At 40.9% G+C, this 17,822-nt stretch overlaps 1 protein-coding gene across 1 annotated transcript in view; it reads right to left on the reverse strand.

Moving 5' to 3' along the window:
• Window positions 1-13,095: 13,095 nt before the first annotated feature.
• Window positions 13,096-17,822, reverse strand: part of GHR (growth hormone receptor) — a 229,859-nt gene continuing 225,132 nt past the window's right edge. Inside the window, exons 9-10 of the mRNA XM_036280505.1 lie at window positions 14,896-14,965; window positions 13,096-14,570 (exon numbers count right to left, since the gene is read on the reverse strand). Coding sequence (XP_036136398.1) covers window positions 13,602-14,570; window positions 14,896-14,965 — 1,039 coding nt within the window. The 3' untranslated portion in view covers window positions 13,096-13,601. The remainder of the gene's footprint in view (window positions 14,571-14,895; window positions 14,966-17,822) is intronic.

Below are 17,822 nucleotides of genomic sequence, written 5' to 3' on the forward strand. Positions count from 1 at the left end.
TGGGGACACTCGGGATCTGGAGGGCGCTCAGAGCTTTTGCTGAGTTGTGGCCACGCAGAACTGTGGCCATATTGCTCCTTCCCAGGGCTCTGGGGAGAGGCAGTGACCCCCTCCCTCAGAGATCCAACCCCACCCTGTGGGCCATTGAAGTGCTAATTGAGGCTCATTAACAACCAGCATCTGCCCCACCCTCGGGAAATCCCCTTATGCTGAGCACCTGAGGGAGTTTTTCAATCAACTTACAACCCAAAACTCTTCAAGTAACCACGACTGCTAGCCTCCAGGCAAAAAGCTAGAGGATAACAGTACCTTTCCTGGGTTAGCAACTTTAAACAGGAAAGTAAGACTTGTCAGTTGTGTTTAACGTGGGTCCTCCCTTGCTCATCTAAACCCAGGAGAGAGAGCCACAAATAGCAGAACACCAACACCCACAGGGAAAACTTGATAGGCTCCAAAGCCCACTGTGATAGCCAAAATGGTGAAACACAGAAACAGAAGCCAAATGAAAGAACGAGAAACCTCCACCGAAGATGAGATCAATGTGGAGCAATTAGGCAAGTTAACAGAGCTAGAATTCAGAGCCATGATCTTGAGGAAGCTCAACAGCATGGGTAAGGACATAGAGATGCTGAAAATAAACCAGATGGAAATTAAAAACCACCAAGAAGAGATAAAAAATGACATATCAGAAATGAAAAACACATTGGAAGGTCTAAAAAACAGAGTAGAGGAAGCTGAGGACTGGATCAGTGAATTAGAAGACAGGGTAGAAAAAAATCAAACAATCAATCAATCAATCAGAAAACCAAAAGGAAAAAACAATGAAAAAACAGGAAGACAGCGTAAGAGAACTGTGGGACAACTGGAAACATAATAATATTCGCATCATAGGAGTCCCCGAAGAAGAAGAAAATGAGCAAGGGTTAGAGAATATGTTCAAAGAAATAGTCACAGAAAACTTCCCTAATTTGGTGAAAGAAGAAGGCATTCAAGTTCAAGAAGCACAGAGAGCCTCAAGTAAGAAGAACCCAAACAGGCCCACACCAAGACACATAGTAATTAAAATGCCAAAAATGAAAGACAAAGAGAGAATCCTAAAAGCAGCAAGAGATAAGCAACAGGTTACCTCCAAAGGAAAACCCATGAGGCTCTTAGCTGACTTCTCACAAGAAACACTACAGGCCATAAGGGAATAGCATGAAGTAATCAAGGTCATGAAAAACAAGGATCTGAATCCAAGACGAATCTACCTAGCAAGGCTATCATTCAAAATAGAAGGTCAAATAAAGAGCTTCCCAGACAAAAAAAAAGGCTAAGGGAATACATTAGCACCAAACCAGCACTGCAAGAAATGTTAAAAGAACTACTGTAATTAGTAGAAGAAAAAGGAAGAAAAATATAACCACACTAAACAAAAATGGCAATAAACAAGTACATATCAATAATCATCTTAAATGTAAATGGGCTGAATGCTCCAATAAAAAGACACAGAGTAGCTGATTGGATGCCCTGGCCGGTTTGGCTCAGCGGTTAGAGCGTCGGCCTGCGGTCCCGAGAGACCCGGGTTCGGTTCCCGCTAAGGGCATGTACCTCGGTTGCAGTTTGTCCCCGGCCCTGGTCGGTCGTGCGGGTGGCAGCCACTCGATGTGTCCCTTTCACATCGATGTTTCTCTCTCTCTTCCTCTCTCCCCCTCCAACTCTACCTGAACAAACAATGGAAAAATGTCCTCAGGTGAGGATAAAAAAAAAAAAAAAAAAGACACAGAGTTGCTGATTGGATAAGAAAGCATGACTCTTCTATATGTTGTTTACAAGAGACCCACCTCACAACAAAAGAGTCACATAGGTTGAAAGTGAAGGGATGGAAAAAAATTTTCCAAGCAAACGGAAAAGAAAAAAAAGCTGGGGTAGCACTACTCATATCTGATAAAATAGATTTCAAAATGAAGGCCATAACTAGAGACAAAAAAAGGCCACTACATAATATTGAAAGGATCTATCCAACAAGAAGATATAACCTTGATAAACATATATGCACCCAATACAGAAGCACCAAAATATATTAAAACTCTTTTGGAGGACTTCAAAGGAGAAATTAACAGCAATACAATCATAGCAGGGGACTTCAACACCCCATTGATAGCACTGGATAGATCCTCTAGACAAAAAATTAGCAAGGAAACAGAGCCTCTAAATGAAGCACTACACCAAATGGATTTAATAGATATCTACAGAGAATTACACCCCCAAACCACAGAATTCACATTCTTCTCAAGTGCACATGGGACATTCTCAAAGATAGACCACATGATAGGACACAAACTAAATCTCTACAAATTCAAGAAGATTGAAATCATATCAAGCATCTTCTCAGACACAATGGCATGAAACCAGAAATCAATTGTAACAAGAATATGCAAAGACATTTGAACACATGGAGGCTAAATAGCATGTTATTAAACAATGAATGGGTTACCGGGAAAATCAAGGAAGAAATTAAAAGCTTCCTGGAAACCAATGAATATGAACACACAACAACACAAAATCTATGGGATGAAGCAAAAGCAGTTCTGAGAGGGAAGTTCATAGCACACAACTTAAAGAATTAGAAAGCAAACAAAAAGAAAACCCCAGAGCAAGTAGAAGGAAGGAAATAGTAAAGATCAGAGCAGAAATAAATGACATAGAGATAAAAAAAAAAAAAAAAAAAAAACAATTCAAAGGATCAATGAAACAAAGAGCTGGTTTTTTGAAAATGTAAACAAGATTGATGGACCTTTAGCTAGACTCACTGAGAAACAGAGAGAGAGAACCCAAATACACAAAATCAGAAATGAAAGAGGAGAAGTAACAACTGACACCACAGAAATACAAAAGATTGTTAACAACTACTATGAACAATTATATGGCAACAAATTTGACAATCTAAGTGAAATGGACAAATTTCTAGAAACACACAGTCTCCCAAAACTGGACCGAGAAGAGAAAGAAAACTTGAACAGACCAATAACAACTAAGAAAATTGAAGAGGTAATCAAGATTCTCCCAGCAAACAAAAGCCCAGGCCCGGATGGCTTCACGGGGGAGTTTTACCGAACATTAAAAAAACAAACAACAACAAAAAACTAACACCCATTCTCTTCAAACTATTTCAAAAAATCCAAGAAGAAGGAAGACTTCCAAACTCATTCTATGAGGCCAGCATAATTCTAATTCCAAAACCAGAAAAAGACACTACAAAGAAAGAAAACAACAGGCCAATATCCCTGATGAACATAGATGCAAAATCCTGAACAAAATACTAGCAAATCAGATCAAGCAATACACCAAAAAAATTATTCACCATGATCAAGTGGGATTCATTCCAGGAATGCAAGACTGGTACAATATTTGCAAATCAATAAATGTGATACACCACATAAACAAAATAAAGACTAAAAACCACATGATCATATCAATAGATGCTGAAAAAGCTTTCGACAAAATCCAGCATCCATTTCTGATAAAAACGCTCAGCAATGTGGGAATAGAGGGATCATATCTCAACATAATAAAGGCCATATATGAAAGACCTACAGGCAACATCATACTCAATGGGAAGAAACTGAAAACATTTCCATTAAGGACAGGAACAAGACAGGGATGTCCACTTTTGCCACTCTTATTTAACATAGTACTGGAAGTCTTAGCCACAGCCATCAGACATAAAGAAAAAATAAAAGGGATCCAAATTGGAAAGGAGGAAGTAAAACTGTCATTATTTGCAGATGACAGGATATTATACATAGAAAACCCTAAAGACTCCATAAAAAATCTAGTAGACTTAATAAATGAATTTGGCAAAGTAGTAGGACACAAAATTAACGTCAAGAAATCGACGGCATTCGTATACACCAATGATGAACTCACAGAAAGAGAAACTGAAAAAACAATCCCATTTACCATCGCGGCAATAAAATTAAGATACCTAGAAATAAACTTAACCAAGGAAGTAAAGGACCTATTTGCAGAAAACTACAGGACATTGAAAAAAGAAATGGAGAAAGATATAAAAAAGTGGAAGCACATACCTTGTTCATGGATTAGAAGAATTACCATCATTAAAATTTCCATACTACCCAAAGCAATCTATAGATTCAATGCAATCCCCATCAAAATACCAAGGCCATACTTCACAGAACTAGAACAAATACTTCAAAAGTTCATACGGAACCAATAAAGACCTCAAATAGCCACAGCAATGTTGAAAAAGAAGGACAAAGTAGGTGGGATCACAATACCAGATATCAGGTTATACTACAAAGCGACTGTAATCAAAACAGCCTGGTACTGGCACAAGAACAGGCAGATAGACCAGTGGAACAGAACTGCCAACCCAGAAATGGACCCAAGACAATATGCTCAATTAATATTTGACAAAGGTGGCAAGAGCATACAGTGGAGTAAAGACAGTCTCTTTAATAAATGGTGTTGGGAAAATTGGACAGCTACATGCAAAAAAATGAAACTAGACCATCAACTTACACCATACACAAGAATAAACTCAAAATGGATAAAAGACTTAAATGTGACCCGTGAATTCATAAAAACTCTAGAAGAAAATGTAGGCATCAAAATTTCGGACATCATACGCAGCAGAATTTTCACTGATACATCACCTAAGGCAACAGAAACAAAGGAAAAAATGAACACATGGGACTACATCAAACTAAAAAGCTTCTGCACAGCAAAAGAAACAATCATCAAAATGGAAAGGCAACCCACTGTATGGGAGAACATCATTGCCAATGATATATCAGAAAAGGGGTAATTTCCAATATATATAGAGTGCTCATACAACTCAACAAAAGGAAGACAAAGAACCCAATTAAAAAATGGGCAGAGGATCTAAATAGACACCTCTCCAAAAAGGACACACAAATGTCTAAGAGACATATGAAGAAATGCTCAACATCACTAATCATCAGAGAGATGCAAATTAAAACAACAATGAGATATCACCTCACACCTGTCAGAATGGCCGCCATCAACAAATCATCAAACAACAAGTGTTGGCGAGGGTGTGGAGAAAAGGGGACTCTAGTACACTGCTGGTGGGAATGCAGACTGGTGCAGCCACTATGGAAAACAATATGATGTTACTTCAAAAAATTAAAAATTGAACTTCCATTTGACCCAGTGATCCCACTTCTAGGAATATACCCTAAGAAGCCTGAAACCCCAATCAGAAAGAATATATGTACCCCCATGTTCATAGCAGCACTATTTACAATAGCTAAGATCTGGAAACAGCCCAAGTGTCCATCAGTAGACGAATGGATAAAAAAAGCTGTAGTACATATACACAATGGAGTACTATGCAGCTGTAAGAAAGAAAGATCTCTTATCCTTTGAGATCACATGGAGGGACCTGGAAAGTATTATCCTAAGTGAAATAAGCCAAGCAGAAAAGGACAAATACCACATGATCTCACTTATATACGGAATATAATGAACATAACAGTCTGAGGAACATGGTAGACCCAGAAACATGAAAGTAGAGCACAGACTGACATCCCTCAGAAGAGGGGTTGGGGGGGTTAGAAGAGATAAACCACAGAACTTATATGCATGTATGCATAACCAATGGACATGGACAACAAAGCCGGGGACGGGGCAGGGGGGAGATGGGGAGGAGGGTGTCAATGGGGTAAAAAAGGAGAAACATCTGTAACAACAAAATAAAAATTAATAAAAAAGTAATAAAAGAATTTCAATACAATGTAGTACTTAACCCAGTATATATCCAAAATATTATCATCTCAACGTATAATCAAAACAAAAATGTATTAATGAAATATTGTACATTCTTGTTTTTGTACTAAGTCTTAGAAATCTGTTGTTTATGCTATACCTACAAGACACATGTGGTTAGTGGCTACTATACTGAACAGCTTGCTTCTAGATTATCTGCCTAGAACCCTCATTTAAGAAATGGGGAAACTGAAGCCCAGTGACAGGCACTGGCTGGCTCCTGGGAATGCAGGCTGTTGGCTTTATCCCACATCACCTAACTGTGTAAAGTAGCCTAGGTCCCCCACTGCCCGAGGAGTGACCTCCAGCACAGTTCCATCCCCAGGCTACTAAGGGAGATGTTGCCCACACACAGATCAGGCTTGAGGTCTACACAGCCTTTCATTTTACCTACTTATTTTACTGGCCCATGATCATCTTCTGAGTGAGGTCAGCTGCAAGCACTGTGTTCACTGGCACAGAGGGAATACTCAGGTCTGCCTCTTCTCTTACAGTTCCTACACTGAGAGGCTGGAATGAAACCATGAGTCACCACCTCTCTGCATATCCTGGTTTGGAGATGTTTTGGTGAATAAGGGGAGCAGAGAGTACCAAGAAGTTTGACCTACCCCAATTCACTGCATCACTGGTTCAAGGAGGTCTATGGTCCAGTTCTGTCTAGTGGCCAGCCGCAAACTTGCAGCAAAGGGGAGAGGCACAGATAAAATAAGTCCATGTATACAAAGTCCTGAGAATAGTGTCTGACACATGGTAAGCGCTTAATAAATGTTAGGTGGAAATGCTATTTAGCCATTATAAAAATGTCATCCATTGATGGCATTATAAGGTTGTATAGACTCAGTGGTATGCTGGAGCCATTTATATAGTCCTATGGGAGCTGATGCACAATCATTTTGAACTTTGTTTTCAGTGATGAAACACTGATAGCTTAAAATCAGCCCCTTTGGGAGTATTTACACCATGGGAATTGGCAAATGTTACAAATCTGGACACAAACCCCTCTTGGACTATTGGTTGTTAAGCATTCACTAGGACACCACTGGTTATGTTTTACAGAAAGAGGACCTTTTATCTTTAGCAGGTGAATCTTTGGTTCCATGGTATTATAAAACAATCAATTCTCCATTTTCTCCACACTGTGACTAGGATCAGAAGCTTCCCTTTCATCAAGTAATGCTAGAGTTTACATTGGTCTTAGACTACTGGACTCATCATTCACTAGTTAATGAACTCTGGGAAAATCTCTTAGGTTTTCTGAGCCATGATTTTCTCTCCTGCAAAATGTTAAAAGTAATGTCTGTCTTGCTTATAACACAGATTTGTTATGTTTAAAAAATACACACAAAAGTGCTTTATAAAATCAAAATCCTATGCAAATTATTTTTACCATATGGTACCACCTAATGGAAAGCTAACAATAAAAATCTTTTCACTTTGGATTTTTGACTGTGGTACTATTGGGAAAGTCAAAGTGCATACAATTTCCTGATAAATTATGTTATACTTACAGAAAATGCTGGTAGCATCTCTTACTGCTCACAGAGCAATCACGTAGAGATTATTTTTCTTTAAATCAATAGAAAATTGTTTTTCTATATATCCCTCCAAAGACTCCTTCCTGGGAGTACTGTGCAAAAATCTATTATGTTTGAAGATCTGTCTGGGTGATTTTTTTTTTTAAACTCAGCAGACAGCAGTAAGGAGGGAATTATTTTTATTCAGGTGAAACAGATACATATTCTGTAGCTTCCCAGAAAAATCTCCTCCTCATCATGAAGAGTGAGTAAGCATTTCTCAGTGTCGTAGCCTCCGATGTTAGAAAACACATGGTGCACTGATTGAGACTGAGCGTGTCCACTGTTGGTTAAATCCTGTGTGTTAATCATTCTCCTCCAGTCTTCCAACCCAAGAAGGGGGACATTCAAAATCTGTCTCAGCAAAGAGAGAGAGTCACCGTCGTAGAGAAGACGAAGAGTGCTGTATGACCTCCAAGTTCGTAGAAAATGTCATTCCACATACGAAAGAAGTGTGCCTGAGTTGAGACGAGAAGGATCTGTAGTTATTTTAATCATGCAGCTGCTTTGCCTTTTATTTTATTTTTTATAATTAAAAGAATTATAGCTGACATACAATATATTAGTTTCAGGTGTACAATGTAGTGATTAGATATTTAACTTATGAAGTGATCATTACAATAAGCCTAGTATCCACCTGTCATTACAATATTATTAACTATATTCTCTATGCTACTCTTTACATCCCCATGACTATTTTCACAACTTTGATTTTTTTATCCCCATCCAAGGATATGTTTTATTAATTTTTAGAGAGAGAAGAACAGAGAGAGAGAGAGAGACATTGATGTGAGAGAGAAACATCAATCGATTGCCTCTGGTACACACCCCACTCAGCCTTTTGGGGTATGGGACAATGCTCCAACCAACTGAACCACCTGGCCAGAGCCACAATTGCCAATTTGTATATCTTAATCCCTTCACCTTTTTTACCCAGTACTCCAACCCTCCTCCCACCTGACAACCATCAATTTGTTTTCTGTATCTATGAGTTGGTTTCTGTTCCGATTTTTAGATTCCACATATAAGTGAAGTCATATGGTACTCATCTTTCTCTGTTTGACTTATTTCACTTACCATAATACCCTCTAGGTCCATTCATGTTGTCACAGATGCCAAGATTTCATTCTTGTTTTTATGGCTGAGTAATATTCCATTGCATATATGTACCACATCCTCTTTATCCATTCATCTATCGATGGACTGTTGGGTTTTTCATAGCTTGTCTAGTGTAAATAATGCTGTGATGAACATAGGGGTATATACACACATCTTTTGAATTTGTGTATTAGATTTCTTGAATAAATAACCAGAAGTGGAATTGCTAGGTCATAAGGCAGTTCCATTTTTAATTTTTTGAGGAACCTCCATATTGTTTTCCATAGTGGCTGAACCCTGCATTCCCACCAACAGTGCATGAGGGTTCCCTTTTCTACACATCCTCAATAGCATGATGATAGCTATTCTGACAAAAGTGAGGTGATATCTCATTGGGGTTTTAATTTATATTTCCCTGATGATTAGTGACGTTGAGCATCATTTCATATGTCTGTTGGCCATTTACATGTCGTCTTTGGAGAAATGTCTATTCAGGTTCTCTGCCTATTTTTTAATGTGTTTTTTTTTGTTGTTGTTGTTGTTTTTTGTGCTAAGTTGTATCAGTTCCTTATACAGTTTGGATATTAACCCTTTATCGGATGTATCATGGACCAATATCTTCTCCCATCAGTAGGTTGTCTTTTTGTTTTGTTGATGCTTTTCTTCGCTGTGCAGAAACTTTTTAGTTTGGTGTAGCGTATTTGTTTATTTTCCTTTGGATTCCCTTTGCCTTTTATTTTTGAGGAAGTTGTATTGAGAAAGTAAGTTTAACGGTGTCATATAGACACTTTGTTCAGATTCATGTCCACCTGAACTTTCTTGTAACTTTATCTTGTGCCAGGCCTGTAGTCTAATTAGAGCAGGTGTTAAGAGCAATAATAACGGGTGCTCCTTTACCATATTTTTCATTGTCAAATAAATGGGGAAATCATATTAAATTTAGACACTTGTTTTTTAAACTGTAGAAGCTTTAATAGGTCAGCATGCACTTTGGCTCTCCCAGAAGGATGTGTAGTATGAAGTATTTTCCAAACTCATTTCACCACAGAATCCCTCATTTAAGAACATTTCAGGGAACAGGAATGGCCCAGAATACGTGTTAGCAGACTCACCCTAGGCATTGTTAGGTGAGCTAACAGCCAGAGTTGGTGGTTCAGAGGATGGAATGATCCCTTAAGGTTGGAGGGAATCGGGGGGCGGGGGGCTTCATGAAGGAGATATCTGAGCTGGGCCGTGAAGGGTGAGGTGAATTTTAACAGGCAGGATTGGTGAGGGGGAGCTTCTCAGGTGTGTGTGTGAGTGTGTATGAGTGTGTGTGCGTGTGTGTGGGGGGTTGTTGGCATGAGCAAGGACAGAGATGGACGGGCACATACTTTGTCCAAGGAGTGGCAATGATCTCTTGCTATAGCCACAAGGGGATTTCTTAGCTTCAAGTAAGCATCCCCCAGACGACCACAGACCACAGATGGCTCCAGTCTACTCAGGAGACTGTAGGACAGGAAGGACATAGCACAGGGCAGCACCTGGCTTTCTACTTTACAGCTGTAGTCATGGCAACAGTCCATGCAGGTTGTTTATTCAGCTGTCCAGTATTTTCTCTCCCCTCCTCCCTGTCTGACAGCTTCAGCGCAAAGGAAGGAGTCTGTGGTGGGCATGTAAAGGAGACCCCCAGGCTTAGAAGCTCTATCTATGTCCCAGGGGAGCCAAAGCCCATAAGATTGCTTCCAGTGTCCCATAGGGGACATGCTCAATTACAAGAGTCAGGTCCTCAAGTCGCAAATATGGCTTATCTCCAGGTAGAATTTCTCCCCATGCAGATGTAATTTACCAGTCAGAGATCATTTTAAATGCAAACAATTTTGCCTATGTAACATAGTTGACATAATACTCTTATGACAGGTCCAAGGAAGCAGAGCTTGACTGAGAACTAAGGGTCACATGTGTTTTCAGCAGCTGTGCCCTTCACACTGAGCTCTGACATGTTCAGCCTGCAAAGGCGATGGGACACACTATGGGATATTGAGTTTGGATTTAAGTAACATCTAGTTACATGGAAAGACACTTAGCATTTTGGTGTAAAACTAGGCACACAAGCAAATATTGCAACATACAAATAGATTTTAGTGCTGGCACGTCTTAGAACCCCCCACTAGTTCAAATGCAGGAACACATGTAACCATCTTCGAGGTGACGTTCATCTTGTCAGTCCATGGATGTAAGCAGGCCTTCCCCTCCCTCCTGATTCCCTAAAGCACCCAAATACGTTATGTGATACACTTAAATAGCAGCAGGCTGGTCGAGCATACCTCAGAAGCAAATCTCTGACGCTTAAAATGGTCACCCTGTATTCGTGCTGTGAACAGCGAAGCAGCGTGTGTTCCAGCATCTCAGTGACAGAAGGACCGTATTTTCCAGCTCCGAAAGCAGGAAACTGAGGGCCCCCCCCCATGGTCCTTTCAGGCAACGGCTGCTCAGAAAGCAGCAGGCAGCAGGTGGAGAACTTTTTTCTGTATTGAACGTAAACCCTCCGGTATTACGAAAAGCCATGGCAGTTGGCACTCAACTTGCCACAGCAATGACTAATTGCTCAGTGGCCTTCTCGGTGCCATCACAGACTCCCTGCTCCCAGGACCTGCACCTGCACAGGAGGCCGGGACTAGTAGTGAAGCCACCTGGCGCCTCCGGGGAGGAGTCTCTGCCTCCCGGCTGCACTGCTCTCTCAGGCTCCTACACCACCTGCCTCCCGCCTCCCCCCAGGCCCGACTTCCTATGTGTTTCCCACGGTGACCAGTAGCTGAGCTGTGACTGGGAGCTGCAGAGCTGGTTTCCTCCTGCAGGGGGCAGGCTCAAGCCAGAACAGCCGCTTAAAGACTCAAGCACCACACCCCTCTTACGCCCCCTCCCACTCGTGTGCCAACTGTGACATGTCCAAAGCAGCTCTGAGAGCCTCTGCGGCGAGGCCAGGCTGGCCAGCAGCATGTTTCTGCACAAAACGAGAGCTGCCTCCTCTGCGTCCATAGATTCCTGCACAGACCGAAAACCTCCATGCCCGCTGCCTATGTGCTTAAAGCAACCACGCTCAGGTCCTCGTCACGCGAGGACTCAGTCTGCAGTCTGAGTGAGGACGCTCTCCAGGCAGGTGTCGGCAAGAGAAGCATACCATCGTGAATCCAAGAAAATAAATTTATTAAACTTTGAAGGAAAAAAATCCACAGACATAAAGAAAGTTAAATATAAACTGCAGGACACAACTAGTCATACGAGTGAATAATGGCTTGTGTGGCCAGCAAAGTACCAAAATGACATTCTGAGACTGATTGAGGTATTTAAGCTATTTTTGGCGATAGAAATGTTGTCAGCCTATTGTGAAATAGTAAGATAGTTTTACCAAACACACAGTTTTAAGTTGAATTAGGTTCTAAGTCGATGAAATTTTATATGAAACTAAATTATGCAGCTCTTATTGAAAACCATAGCAGCAAGGTAGCAGAAAATCTATTAAACGTCTACTACAAAGTAACATGTTGAACTTTAAACACCCAATTCTAGCTTTTCACTGTCCTTGCAAGAAAGAGGGAATTTAAAATTACCAGCCATTAGGGTTATTTCCTAAAAAGGTCTGAGCTAAATGGCAAATACTACTTAAGTTAAAGCTAACTTGAAAGTTTTATTCACCCTTTAAAAAAAATACGTAAAATAAGAAGTATTCTTCAGTGAGATAAGATTCTTCTCTTTCTTATACACTTTTTGAGGAGCTAGCCCAATGCTCCTAAGAAGGATGTTCGATTATTAAGGAATTGAACAATAATTCACCAATGACTCAGGCCCCTTGTTTTCCTTCTGACTACCTGCCAATCCACTTAGAGGGAAACAAAAAATGATGAGACTTCTTTTACTACTTTAAATAAGTCCTATACAAGCTTTGGTGAGGAAGGTAATTTCTGCTACGGGCTCGAGTAAACATTACCTGTGGGCATTTAAAATCGTGTTGCTTCTGTTTTCATGACTGTAAATAGTGAGTCTGTATCTGGCTGCCGGCTGGGAAACTAAACCTGCTCCTCGCACTTCTCGTTCCCTTGTCTGGTTAGTTTCATTTCCACCTGCTTCGGCCTACAAAGTGCTTCCTGACTCCACCCCCTCCGCAGGTAACTGGGGAAGAAAACCCAGTCGCCGGAGGAGGGCCTGCTGCCCAGGTTCCAGGGCTTTCTCCGTCCCCCTCAGTGTGACCAGCGATAATTCCTACCTCTCTCCGTGTGTAGAACTCTGACACGAACCAAAATTTGGGTAAGGATGGGTTTCTGTTTGTTTGTTTTTTGGTTCATCATAAGTGGATCTGTGCAAACATTTTTCAAGTTTTCGAAATGAACAAATCTTGGCTTAAAAATTCGGGTAAGACGAGCATGTTCCAATGATTTGGGTATCTACAATCATTGTAGAAGTGTCGAAGGGGTTTGGGGAGGTATAAAAAGGTTTTGTAAAAAACGAACTTGTTTGTTTTCGTTAGGTGCACCGACCAAAGCATTAGGTCAGCTTCAGAGCGCGGTTGCTACATTCTGTCCTCGTGAACTTGGGGACACAGTGGGCAGTGTAGTATAAAACAGCCATGCTTGAAGTGTAAATTATTAAAAATATCTTTATCAAGTCTATGTCAAAATAAAATTTACATATCCAAACTATTTTTTTGCTCTCTTACCTATAATTTTCGCTCGCGATCATGTAAAAAAATTAGCCTGTGCTATAATTCTCTTTCGATTTGCCCGAACTGCAAAAGCCACCTGATTTTTTTGCTTTTTCAAAAAGCATGATTTACTCTACATTAAAAAACACAGCCGTTGAAAGCTCAGCATCACAAAAGGAACACCCACAATAACAAGACAATCACTGCCGCTGAATAGTCTTTGAGACGATTCTTGAAGGTATTTACAGTTCACAACAGAAACAGCTATCTGATTAAGTGTTCTTCTTGTTTTTCTTTATAATATTATGTTTCAACATTTCAGGAAAAGGCATTTAGAATCCACACTCTCCCCACCCTCTACCTGACCGGAAAGGTTTGAACATGGTTTTGGTTTAAGCATTCACACCCAGCCCGCTCCTTGCCATTAAATACTTAGCTCGCGGGGAATCAAAGAAGGGCTACGGCATGATGTTGTTCAGCTGGTCTGTGCTCACGTAGCCGCACGCTGAGAGGAACTCCTTGTCGGGCAGGGGCAAGGCAGTGGCATTGAGTACGAGGCCCTGCGGAGACTGGACTATGTGAATGGAGGTGTAGTCTGGGACGGGCATCTCCGAGCTCGGGGCCGGTTCTGCGGTCCCAGACCCCCCAGCAGTAGTGGTAAGGCTTTCTGTGGTGATGTAAATGTCTTCCTGGTTAAAGCTGGGCTCTCCACGGGACTCGACCTCCACGTGGGGGGCCACAGCGATGCACTTTTTGGCGTCGGCCTCGCAGAAGTAGGCATTGTCCATGATGAAGTTTGCTTGGCAGAATGAGACCACTTCTGGATGCGTGTCACACTGGGGTATCCCTGCTTTACTCTTTTGGCCCGGGGAAAGGACCACACTCCCTGCTGGTGTGATGTCGCTTACCTGGGCGTAGAAGTCAATGTTTGCCAGTGAACTCGGATTGTTTAACTGAGCATGGGCAGCTTGAGCTGGCTCAGTTTCATCGATAAGAAGTGGTCTTGGTTTGTTTTCCTCTGCTAGGATAACGCTGGGCTCCTGAGTAGCAGGGGGAGCATCACTAAAAGGTGGGTTGTTTTGATTCTTCATGTCAAGGCACAAGAGATCTGCTTCCCCTTTTAACCTTTGTGGCTTAGCAACCTCTGAGGTACCATCACCCATGTCACTGGCCTGGAAGTCAGCCTCCAGAATGTCAGGGTCATAACAGCTGGTACGTCCAGAGTCGTCATCCTTTGCCCCAAGGATGTTAAGTAATTTCTGATGGTCATCGCTTAGAAGTCTGTCTGTGTCTGATCCTTCAGTCTTTTCATCAGGGTCGTCAATATCTAGCTCAATGAATTCAACCCATGAGTCATCATTATAGAACTCAGGTTTATAGTTGTCATGAATGGCTAAGATTGTGTTCACCTCTTCTAATTTTCCTTCCTAGGAAACAGAAAGAACATGAAGATCTATGAAAGGAAACTTGTGATGGTTCAGTGATTTAACAAATAACATTAAGAGACTAATTATGGTTATAATAAAGACAGTAGTAACAGAACCATATAATAAAAATGCATATTAGTGAAGAAGTTTTAAATATATAAAAAATAATTTTAAGAGATGTCATATTTAAATTTGTTTTTCTCCAGAAGAGGTACAAAAACTAGAATGTGTTACATACAGCTTGCAAAAGCTCTCAACACAAGGCAGTGTTCCTCAGGTATCATATAATTAATGTGATCTATGACTTAGATGATTTATTAATTACCTTGAAGAGACCTGGATCAATTCCTTTAATCTTTGGAACTGGAACTGGGGGCAGAATCAGCATCTTAATCCTTAAAGACAATTAAAACTTTGGTTTGATACAGCTTAAAAGTTGTGCATTTTCTTATTTCAAAAGCTAGAAATAAAATATTGGCAGTACTATTACCTATTTCAAGTATTCTGGTACTTTATAAGTACCAGAAAGAAAGAGAAGGAAAATGTTAAGCAGTAAATGATAAGGAAAAACTATAGAAGAAAAAATGAACAAAAGAACGACAACAAAAAACCCTTATTTGAAGTCAATTTAAATAAAATGTGGCTTTCCTATAATCTATTTTCCCCTGTAATGTCTTTTATTGACAGCCAGCATTAGTATTTGGGAGTGAGAAATTTGATTCCATTTAAAGCCAATTTTCATTTCAGTTGTAAGAAAGGTAATTTTAATGTACATCTCACCAGTAATTTGCAGAGAAAAGGCAGGCAGGCAGGGAAGAAGGGAGAGAGGAAGGGAGAGAGAGAGGGAGGGAGGGTGGGAAGGAGGAAGAGAAGGAAAAAGAGCCAATCCACATGTAGCCAAATTAGGGTGGACTGGGTGAGTTTGTACCACACAGCTCACATTAACTATAAAATTATATAAGATGATCTCATTAACCATGTTGTCACTGTAGGGTTCATTTCAATTGCAATAAACTAACTTTGAACTATTTATAACTAATCAGTATCGATTTATATACACAATTCTATGATGCACTTACATTATTTACATTATTTTTTATCAATTCATTTCAATGTCTATGCAGCCTATTTTATGCCTCATTTTCTCACCAGCACTTAGAACAATTCCTGGCACATGGGAGATGCTCAACAAACCTTTCTTCAGTCAAATTGAATAAATCATTTATCTATTTTGTTACTAGTATAACTAGAGTTTTTTTTGTAATCCTCATTTGAGAATATTTTTCTATTTATCTATCTTCAGATAGAGTGGGAGGGAGGGAGAGAGAACCATCGATGTGAGAGGGACACATTGACTGGTTGCCTCTTGCACAACCCCGACCGGTGCTGGGGATGAACTGCAACCGAGGTACATGCCTTTGACCAGAATCAAACCCACAACCTTTGGTCCATAGGTCTATGCTCTAACCACTGAGCAAAACTGGCCAGGGCTAACTAGAGTTTGTTTTAAAATCAATATTGTAGCTGTAGAATAAAGCTTAGAGATTAAAAATCCCAACTAACTCGTTTTATTGTTAAAAAACAAAACCTTGTGTCAGAGATGTCTCTATTGGGCAGAGATGGCAACTTGACTTTGGGTATCAGCTAAAATTCCACTCAGTGTGAGTGGACAGTCTAGTTTATTCAATAGGAAGCCCATTTTCCTGAAGGTTTCCCTTGCTTTTTTTTTTTTTTTACCTAACCAAAGGAATAAGCCAAATTTAATTTCATTAGCTGCTTTGAGTAGCCTCCATTGGAATTACTCAAGGGGACAAGTATTAAAGCAACCTGTTACTGATGAATACAAGATAAAGAAACAACATAAATTATTAATAATGATGACCATGCTTTGAATGACTCTGATACAGCCAGTACTGGGAGCTACTCCTTGCACTGAAATATGGTCTGCCCTCTGTTTTCGTAAATAAAGTTTTATTGAAACACAGTCATGTTCATTAGTGTACACGCTGTCTGTGGCTGCTTTCATGCCATGGTGGCAGAATTGAGTGGATATGACATAGACTGCATGACCCAGATAGCCTAGAAACTCAGCATTTGGCCCTTTATAACAAGCTTGTCGACCTCTGCTAGAAAGGTAGGTGCAGAATGAAGTTCTGCAGAGTGAATTTTGCTTTCCCATTGGCTGACATTAGAAAACTGGAGCTGCCGCTCTCTGAGACCCCTCTCTGCAGTCACGTGGAGACAGCGTGCTCCAGTCCCTGGACGCCAGCGTCCTGAGAAAGCTCCCTTCTACTGCAGTTCTGTTTCAGTGTTGGCGAAGCTGTGCAACTTCAAAAGACAAATGAGAAGGCTTTTACTGTGTATTCACATAGACCCTGCTTTGATTTGTAGATGCCCCTTGGCTTGAGCTGGAGAACTTGTCTTCTGTTCTAGGTAGAGTGACCAAACCTCTTGGTTGGCCTGGAACTCGGGGACTTCCAGGGACACAGGACTTTCAGTGCTGACCCAGGCAAGTCCAGGGCACACTGGCAGTGTTGGTGACCTTAGTTCTAGTGAAGGGGCCAGATGAACTCATGGGACTTGAAAAATATTCTAAATGTAAGAAAACTGGCAATCAGGACCAATATTTTTTCCTATATGTTGGATTAAAATATCTTATGGTCTGCACTGAGTTTCTTTCAGGAAGAAAAATAGATTTACAGATCTTACAACTCCAGGGAAATTTAATGGTCACGTAATCGAACATAATACCCATGAAAACACGGAGGCCCAGGGAGGTTAAGGGACCCAAGATCAAGCACAGCGGCAGAATAATACCCGGAACCCAAGTCTTTTAACTCCAAGAGAATGCAGAAAGGGCTCTCTTCAAACTTAGGAACCATTTTAGCTGTGTTGACAAATGCACTGGAAACAGCAAATCATAAGCGTCCGAATAACTAAAACAAAACTTGAAACTGCCATGCTAGGAAGTCTGGAAAGGGCTCCTTAGATCGATTTACCTAGGTGGCTTTCGTTTGCCACTTGAACTTGCTTGTACATCAGGACAGTGTCAGACTCAGCCAGAGGCACGGTGCTACCTGCGGTCCCGCATGAATGTGTCAACTTGTTAGGGACTTTGAGGAGGTAAGCAGGGAGCTCTGAGCAAGCAGCTTGTCAAGGAGGCCCGAGCACAGGTGTGCGTTCCCAGCCTCCTGATGTCCTAGACACTGTCCTGGACACACACGTCCAAGTGTAAATGTGTAACTAGAGGTG

Source organism: Molossus molossus, unplaced genomic scaffold (genome assembly GCF_014108415.1).
Source record: "Molossus molossus isolate mMolMol1 unplaced genomic scaffold, mMolMol1.p scaffold_m16_p_3, whole genome shotgun sequence".
Lineage (NCBI taxonomy): Eukaryota > Metazoa > Chordata > Mammalia > Chiroptera > Molossidae > Molossus > Molossus molossus.